Here is a 9,627-nt window from a genome sequence, read left to right as displayed (position 1 = left end):
TTCGATAACGTGCTCGGTTAATCATTCAATCCAACTAGTTTTGTCACAACTTGTCCTCAACTTTTTGAGATATCGTGCCGCATATCGTTTATGGCCCCATCTCTCAATGGTGAAGATAAAGCGCGGCGTTACGCGCGCTGCCTGCGAGCAAGGAGGAAGCGGACAAGCGGTAACTTATAAGCGTCTTTATTTCAGGAGCTCACTGTAACACTGGCGCGCTCCGGAGTCCGGGCTGCGCGCCCGGTGTATATCATGAGGCCACGCCTACCCCTCGGGCGTGGCCACCGCCCACTTTGTGCGCGGAATGATGTCACCACGCCAGTGGGCTTTTGTGTCCGCCACACGCGCCCCCCCCAGAATTCCCGCGCACCTGGAGGGCCAGTTTGCGGGGCAGACGAATGACCCGGCCGAAGCGCCCCCTGGCGATCGGCAGCGTCCGGGGTGCAGGGATGCCAGGTGGGATGCCCCTGGCTGCCCCTGGGATGGGTGCAGGACTGGGGGGGCGGCGTGGCGGCGGGGCTGGGCGGTGCCGGGGGTCCGCCCGCAGGGGGGCGGCCCCGACGTGGGGGTCGGGCCACTGGCGGTGGATGGTCCACGTCGAGGTGGGCCGGCTTGAGGCGGTCTACCGAAACGCGGTCAGGAGTACCGCCGATGTCCAGGGTGAAGTGCTTCGCCCCGGTCTCCAGCACGCGGAAAGGCCCGTCGTACGGGGGCCGCAGTGGTGTCCGGTGGGCATCGTGGCGGACGAAGACGTACTCCGCCGTGCGAAGCTCCGGGGCGACGTGCGTCGGTGGGTGCCCGTGGCATGCCGTTGGCACCGGGGCGAACCTCTGGGCGGTCTCTTACAGAGCGGAGCGCTGCTGTGCCGCGGACCATGGTGCCGTGGAGTCGGGGAGGAACTCGCCCGGCACCCGCAGCGGTTGCCCGAAGACCAACTCCGCCGCGGATGCGCGCAGGTCCTCCTTGGGTGCCATCCGGAGGCCCAGCAGGACCCAGGGGAGCCTGTCGACCCAGCCGCCGTCGCGGAGGGTGGCCCGGAGCGCGGCCTTCAATGAGCGGTGAAATCGCTCACACAGGCCGTTAGCCTGGGGGTGGTAGGCCGTGGTTCGGTGCAGCCGGACCCCGAGCCCCTGCGCGACCGCCCCCCAGAGCTCCGAGGTGAACTGGGGGCCGTGGTCGGACGAGATGTCTGAGGGGGCGCCGAACCGGGCGACCCAGGTGGCGATGAAAGTCTGCGCGACATCGGCCGCCGTTGTCGACGCCAAGGGCACGGCCTCCGGCCACCGGGTGGTGCGGTCCACCATGGTGAGGACGTAGGTGAAACCCCGCGAGGGGGGCAGAGGTCCCACCAAGTCCACGTGGACGTGGTCAAACCGGCGTTCCGGCACCGTGAACGGGGCCAACGGGGCCTGGGTGTGCCAGTGCACCTTGGCGCGCTGGCACGCGAGGCACGTCCTGGCCCAGCCACAGACGGCCTTCCGGAGGCCATGCCAGACGAACTTGTCGGCGATCAGCCTTTGGGAGGCCCTCGCGCCCGGGTGGGACAGGCCGTGGATGGCGTCAAACACCTGGCGCTGCCAGCCCGCGGGCACGATGGGGCGAGGACGCCCGAGGGAGACGTCGCACAAGAGGGCCGCGCCCGCGCCGTCGAACGCCACCTCGGTGACGCGGAGGCCCGTGACGGCGGTCCGCAAGGCCTGGATGTCGGGGTCAGCGGCCTGGTCCGCTGCCATCCGGGCATAGTCGATGCCGAGGTGGACTGCGTGGGCGACGGCCCGGGAAAGGCAATCCGCCACCGGGTTGTCCTTCCCCGCGACGTGCTGGATGTCCGTCGTGTACTCGGACACGGCCGAGAGGTGACGCTGCTGCCGGGCCGACCACGGCTCGGTGACCTTGCCCATCGCGAAGATCAGCGGCTTGTGGTCGACGAAGGCAGTGAACGCACAGCCCTCGAGCAGATGGCGGAAGTGCCTGACCGCCAAGTGAAGCCCGAGCAACTCACGGTCGAAGGTACTGTAACGGCGTTCGGGCGGGCGAAGCTGCCGGCTAAAGAACGCCAGCGGTTGCCAAGCTCCACGCACCCATTGCTCGTGCACCGCGCCCACCGCGTAGTCCGAGGCATCGGTGGTGAGGCCGATCGGTGCATCGGGCGCCGGGTGCGCGAGCATGGTGGCGTTAGCCAAGGCGAGCTTCGCGCCCGTGAACGCCGTGTCCATCTGCTCGGTCCAGGTAACGTCGCCTTTGCCCGGCTTACCTCGGAGAGCTTCGTGCAGGGGGCGCAGGAGCTGGGCGATACGGGTGTGGAAGTGTAACTCAGTGTAACTTATTAATTGGCACTGGTAACTTATTAATTAACACTGGTAACGAAGCAGATACATTTTACCTGCAAACTCTGTGAAAGACGAGTTCGTAAATGAGTGTCAGGAATGTGCCCGAACATGATAATCTCTTGTCCACCTGGTCACAGCCCCTGGCTGAAGCACCCCCCCTATCGTTTGGTAAACGGAACTCACAGCAGGAGGGGAGCGAGCTGATGCCAGGACTTGGTGCATGCATGACCTCGGGGCATTAGCGGAGAAAGGATTAACGTTCAGCGGACAGGGGATTAAGTCCAGTTTGTCCATATAAACGAGAGCAAACGTTGAGTCGAGAGAACTTGTGAGCAGAAGCTCTGACCGACGGGAGTGGCGGAGGAACATCGGCCGAACGAGAAGGACCATGCGAAAAGAGTTAACCTGGTCCATTGAATTATGCGGTATTATTTGGTAATTGGAATGAAGTGAATAACCAGTTAATAAACCAGACCTTTTGTAAAACCTGTGTCCGGTCATTGGAGTCTTGAGTCTCAGCTACAAATTCCCCTACAATCTGGAGGCACCGCTGGAATTTTGAGTGGACGTCGCCAAGGTGAGCATGACGTCTTGGGGATCTGTCCATTATGAAATATGAATTCTGAAGATGGAGGATTTGGTGTGTGGGACTTGTGATTGTCCATAGGTAATCCAAGGATGAAACGTTTTAAAATGATTCTATTTATTCGTGAGCTTGCGAGGACATGACGCTGGGTATTAAAAGCCTTGCCCAGATCTGCGGGCAAATCGGCTCATGAAGTGCACCATGAGATGATTTGTTTGCCGGGTCGGTAAGGTTCGGTAAGGTCCGTACACATGTACAATCGTGTACACCCGTTTTAAATAAATAGATAAATAATTTTTTTTTCGAATGAAAATTAAGGATTTTTCAAATTGTTGTGGACTTTTGGCCTATGTTGAATAAAATAGTTGTTGATTGAACTAGTTGACGGATATATAAATCCCATTCGAATGTCAAGTGAATCGAATGAAAATTAAGGATTTTTCAAATTGTTGTGGACTTTTGGCCTATGTTGAATAAAATAGTTGTTGATTGAACTAGTTGACGGATATATAAATCCCATTCGAATGTCAAGTGAATCGAATGAAAATTAAGGATTTTTCAAATTGTTGTTGACTTTTGGCCTATGTTAAATAAAATAGTTGTTGATTGAACTAGTTGACGGATATATAAATCCCATTCGAATGTCAAGTGAATCGAATGAAAATTAAGGATTTTTCAAATTGTTGTGGACTTTTGGCCTATGTTGAATAAAATAGTTGTTGATTGAACTAGTTGACGGATATATAAATCCCATTCGAATGTCAAGTGAATCGAATGAAAATTAAGGATTTTTCAAATTGTTGTGGACTTTTGGCCTATGTTGAATAAAATAGTTGTTGATTGAACTAGTTGACGGATATATAAATCCCATTCGAATGTCAAGTGAATCGAATGAAAATTAAGGATTTTTCAAATTGTTGTGGACTTTTGGCCTATGTTGAATAAAATAGTTGTTGATTGAACTAGTTGACGGATATATAAATCCCATTCGAATGTCAAGTGAATCGAATGAAAATTAAGGATTTTTCAAATTGTTGTGGACTTTTGGCCTATGTTGAATAAAATAGTTGTTGATTGAACTAGTTGACGGATATATAAATCCCATTCGAATGTCAAGTGAATCGAATGAAAATTAAGGATTTTTCAAATTGTTGTGGACTTTTGGCCTATGTTGAATAAAATAGTTGTTGATTGAACTAGTTGACGGATATATAAATCCCATTCGAATGTCAAGTGAATCGAATGAAAATTAAGGATTTTTCAAATTGTTGTGGACTTTTGGCCTATGTTGAATAAAATAGTTGTTGATTGAACTAGTTGACGGATATATAAATCCCATTCGAATGTCAAGTGAATCGAATGAAAATTAAGGATTTTTCAAATTGTTGTGGACTTTTGGCCTATGTTGAATAAAATAGTTGTTGATTGAACTAGTTGACGGATATATAAATCCCATTCGAATGTCAAGTGAATCGAATGAAAATTAAGGATTTTTCAAATTGTTGTGGACTTTTGGCCTATGTTGAATAAAATAGTTGTTGATTGAACTAGTTGACGGATATATAAATCCCATTCGAATGTCAAGTGAATCGAATGAAAATTAAGGATTTTTCAAATTGTTGTGGACTTTTGGCCTATGTTGAATAAAATAGTTGTTGATTGAACTAGTTGACGGATATATAAATCCCATTCGAATGTCAAGTGAATCGAATGAAAATTAAGGATTTTTCAAATTGTTGTGGACTTTTGGCCTATGTTGAATAAAATAGTTGTTGATTGAACTAGTTGACGGATATATAAATCCCATTCGAATGTCAAGTGAATCGAATGAAAATTAAGGATTTTTCAAATTGTTGTGGACTTTTGGCCTATGTTGAATAAAATAGTTGTTGATTGAACTAGTTGACGGATATATAAATCCCATTCGAATGTCAAGTGAATCGAATGAAAATTAAGGATTTTTCAAATTGTTGTGGACTTTTGGCCTATGTTGAATAAAATAGTTGTTGATTGAACTAGTTGACGGATATATAAATCCCATTCGAATGTCAAGTGAATCGAATGAAAATTAAGGATTTTTCAAATTGTTGTGGACTTTTGGCCTATGTTGAATAAAATAGTTGTTGATTGAACTAGTTGACGGATATATAAATCCCATTCGAATGTCAAGTGAATCGAATGAAAATTAAGGATTTTTCAAATTGTTGTGGACTTTTGGCCTATGTTGAATAAAATAGTTGTTGATTGAACTAGTTGACGGATATATAAATCCCATTCGAATGTCAAGTGAATCGAATGAAAATTAAGGATTTTTCAAATTGTTGTTGACTTTTGGCCTATGTTAAATAAAATAGTTGTTGATTGAACTAGTTGACGGATATATAAATCCCATTCGAATGTCAAGTGAATCGAATGAAAATTAAGGATTTTTCAAATTGTTGTGGACTTTTGGCCTATGTTGAATAAAATAGTTGTTGATTGAACTAGTTGACGGATATATAAATCCCATTCGAATGTCAAGTGAATTGAATGAAAATTAAGGATTTTTCAAATTGTTGTTGACTTTTGGCCTATGTTAAATAAAATAGTTGTTGATTGAACTAGTTGACGGATATATAAATCCCATTCGAATGTCAAGTGAATCGAATGAAAATTAAGGATTTTTCAAATTGTTGTGGACTTTTGGCCTATGTTGAATAAAATAGTTGTTGATTGAACTAGTTGACGGATATATAAATCCCATTCGAATGTCAAGTGAATCGAATGAAAATTAAGGATTTTTCAAATTGTTGTGGACTTTTGGCCTATGTTGAATAAAATAGTTGTTGATTGAACTAGTTGACGGATATATAAATCCCATTCGAATGTCAAGTGAATCGAATGAAAATTAAGGATTTTTCAAATTGTTGTGGACTTTTGGCCTATGTTGAATAAAATAGTTGTTGATTGAACGAGTTGACGGATATATAAATCCCATTCGAATGTCAAGTGAATCGAATGAAAATTAAGGATTTTTCAAATTGTTGTGGACTTTTGGCCTATGTTGAATAAAATAGTTGTTGATTGAACTAGTTGACGGATATATAAATCCCATTCGAATGTCAAGTGAATCGAATGAAAATTAAGGATTTTTCAAATTGTTGTGGACTTTTGGCCTATGTTGAATAAAATAGTTGTTGATTGAACTAGTTGACGGATATATAAATCCCATTCGAATGTCAAGTGAATTGAATGAAAATTAAGGATTTTTCAAATTGTTGTTGACTTTTGGCCTATGTTAAATAAAATAGTTGTTGATTGAACTAGTTGACGGATATATAAATCCCATTCGAATGTCAAGTGAATCGAATGAAAATTAAGGATTTTTCAAATTGTTGTGGACTTTTGGCCTATGTTGAATAAAATAGTTGTTGATTGAACTAGTTGACGGATATATAAATCCCATTCGAATGTCAAGTGAATCGAATGAAAATTAAGGATTTTTCAAATTGTTGTGGACTTTTGGCCTATGTTGAATAAAATAGTTGTTGATTGAACTAGTTGACGGATATATAAATCCCATTCGAATGTCAAGTGAATCGAATGAAAATTAAGGATTTTTCAAATTGTTGTGGACTTTTGGCCTATGTTGAATAAAATAGTTGTTGATTGAACTAGTTGACGGATATATAAATCCCATTCGAATGTCAAGTGAATCGAATGAAAATTAAGGATTTTTCAAATTGTTGTGGACTTTTGGCCTATGTTGAATAAAATAGTTGTTGATTGAACTAGTTGACGGATATATAAATCCCATTCGAATGTCAAGTGAATCGAATGAAAATTAAGGATTTTTCAAATTGTTGTGGACTTTTGGCCTATGTTGAATAAAATAGTTGTTGATTGAACTAGTTGATGGATATATAAATCCCATTCGAATGTCAAGTGAATCGAATGAAAATTAAGGATTTTTCAAATTGTTGTGGACTTTTGGCCTATGTTGAATAAAATAGTTGTTGATTGAACTAGTTGACGGATATATAAATCCCATTCGAATGTCAAGTGAATCGAATGAAAATTAAGGATTTTTCAAATTGTTGTGGACTTTTGGCCTATGTTGAATAAAATAGTTGTTGATTGAACTAGTTGACGGATATATAAATCCCATTCGAATGTCAAGTGAATCGAATGAAAATTAAGGATTTTTCAAATTGTTGTTGACTTTTGGCCTATGTTAAATAAAATAGTTGTTGATTGAACTAGTTGAGGGATATATAAATCCCATTCGAATGTCAAGTGAATCGAATGAAAATTAAGGATTTTTCAAATTGTTGTTGACTTTTGGCCTATGTTAAACAAAATAGTTGTTGATTGAACTAGTTGACGGATATATAAATCCCATTCAAATGTCAAGTGAATCGAATGAAAATTAAGGATTTTTCAAATTGTTGTGGACTTTTGGCCTATGTTGAATAAAATAGTTGTTGATTGAACTAGTTGACGGATATATAAATCCCATTCGAATGTCAAGTGAATCGAATGAAAATTAAGGATTTTTCAAATTGTTGTGGACTTTTGGCCTATGTTGAATAAAATAGTTGTTGATTGAACTAGTTGACGGATATATAAATCCCATTCGAATGTCAAGTGAATCGAATGAAAATTAAGGATTTTTCAAATTGTTGTGGACTTTTGGCCTATGTTGAATAAAATAGTTGTTGATTGAACTAGTTGAGGGATATATAAATCCCATTCGAATGTCAAGTGAATCGAATGAAAATTAAGGATTTTTCAAATTGTTGTTGACTTTTGGCCTATGTTGAATAAAATAGGTGTTGATTGAACTAGTTGACGGATATATAAATCCCATTCAAATGTCAAGTGAATCGAATGAAAATTAAGGAATTATTTCATTATTAACGATTAATGAAGTACTTATTTAATTAATTACATTTCTTATTAAATTACAGTAATTACATTACAGTAATTACCTGAGGTAATTACAGTAATTACAGTTCCGGTAGTTACAGTAATTACAGTAATCATTACAGTAATTGCAGTAATCTTATTACAGTAATTACATTACATTAACTCAGGCACCTTTTGAGTAAGGAAGCTGATATTTGGACATGACACTGACCGAGTGATGTGGCTATCAAGGATAATTTTGATTTATTGATTAATCATTTAATAAATTAACTCGTTGATTTATAAATGACTTATTTAATTAAAAGTCCTCAGAGATACATCTTCGGATGAAATACTTGCAGATTGGTTATGCTATGAGCCAATTGATTAAGGAAAATATTTTGTGATGGCCATATTGGCAATTTCGTGGCCATATTCGTGGCAACTCAGTTAGTGCCACTGCACCTTTAAAATGCATCCCTGCGTTCATTTTTCGATAGATTGAGTTGAAATTTTGAACAATCGGATCTGGACTGTCGCTGTTAACGACTCTAGCACGCACTCGTCCAATCAGGATGGAGCGGTATGGTCCCCGGATCATCACTGCCCGCAGTTTTAATTAGTTTTACTTTTCTCTTGGTCATATAATTTTGAAGACATGCATGTCATGATAGAGGAAATGTTTGTTCTGTTGAACGGAATAAATGTTGTTTATTTGTGTGGGTGTGTATTTTTTGTGTATTTTGGATATATTTTCACGACTAAATCCAGTTAACATCCTGCAAAATTTGCTCGTGTGCTGGCCGAGTCGAAATTGCGTTGAGTTCCTATGGCATGCGCCATTAAAAGCGCTGTGTAATGGTTGAGCTCCCTTTATTTCGTTTTGGTCATGCGGATGAGCAGACAAAGTGACGAATGCTGCGGCTGGAGCAGTAGAAGCGATGTTTTTTTTAATTGAAATGATGTCATTTAATTAAACGTGGTAGGTGGGCAAAACCGCAAAGCATACCTCTTTTAAGGTGTGTTCAAACCCATGAACATTTCAGCAATCAATACGATGCTGAAATGATGTAATTTAATTAAACGTGGTAGGTGGGCAAAACCGCAAAGCATACCTCTTTTAAGGTGTGTTCAAACCCATGAACATTTCAGCAATCAATACGATGCTGAAATGATGTCATTTAATTAAACGTGGTAGGTGGGCAAAACCGCAAAGCATACCTCTTTTAAGGTGTGTTCAAACCCATGAACATTTCAGCAATCAATACGATGCTGAAATGGTGTAATTTAATTGAGTAATTTAATGTGTAATTTAATTGTGTAATATGGTCGACCTTGGTTTTGTTTGGGTTTTGTTGTTTATTTTTGTGGGTGGGTATTTTTGTGTATTTTGGATATATTTTCACGGCTAATTCCAGTTAACATCCTGCAAAATTTGCTCGTTTTCTGGCCGAGTCGAAATTGCGTTGAGGTCCTATGGCATGCGCCATTAAAAGCGCTGTGTAATGGTTGAGCTCCCTTTATTTCGTTTTGGTCATGCGGATGAGCAGACAAAATGACGAATGCTGCGGCTGGAGCAGTGGAAGCGATTTTTGAATTGTTCAATGATTATTCGATATTGTTATGACTTATTGTCAATAGGTATACTAAGTGGCCATGAGGTAGCCTGTTGCTATGTACAGTTTTATTCTATTGTTGATTATACCACATAGCTGTGGTGATAAAGGAAATGTTCGTTTTAAATAGATGATTATGATAGGACCATGACTATAAAATCATGATGATTATTATGAATGATATCATAGGGTTCAAATGTAGAATGAT

General features: G+C 42.0%; 1 protein-coding gene across 1 annotated transcript in view; it reads left to right on the top strand.

Moving 5' to 3' along the window:
- The first annotated feature begins 56 nt into the window (after positions 1 to 56).
- Positions 57 to 9,627, top strand: part of LOC137425268 (phospholipase A2, minor isoenzyme) — a 75,120-nt gene continuing 65,549 nt past the window's right edge. The window contains exon 1 of the mRNA XM_068113524.2: positions 57 to 169. Coding sequence (XP_067969625.2) covers positions 91 to 169 — 79 coding nt within the window. The 5' untranslated portion in view covers positions 57 to 90. The remainder of the gene's footprint in view (positions 170 to 9,627) is intronic.

This window comes from Myxine glutinosa, chromosome 4, assembly GCF_964187855.1.
Source record: "Myxine glutinosa chromosome 4, kmMyxGlut1.1, whole genome shotgun sequence".
Lineage (NCBI taxonomy): Eukaryota > Metazoa > Chordata > Myxini > Myxiniformes > Myxinidae > Myxine > Myxine glutinosa.
The sequence above is the reverse complement of the archived record's forward strand: the minus strand, read 5'-3'. Positions and strand labels throughout refer to the sequence as shown.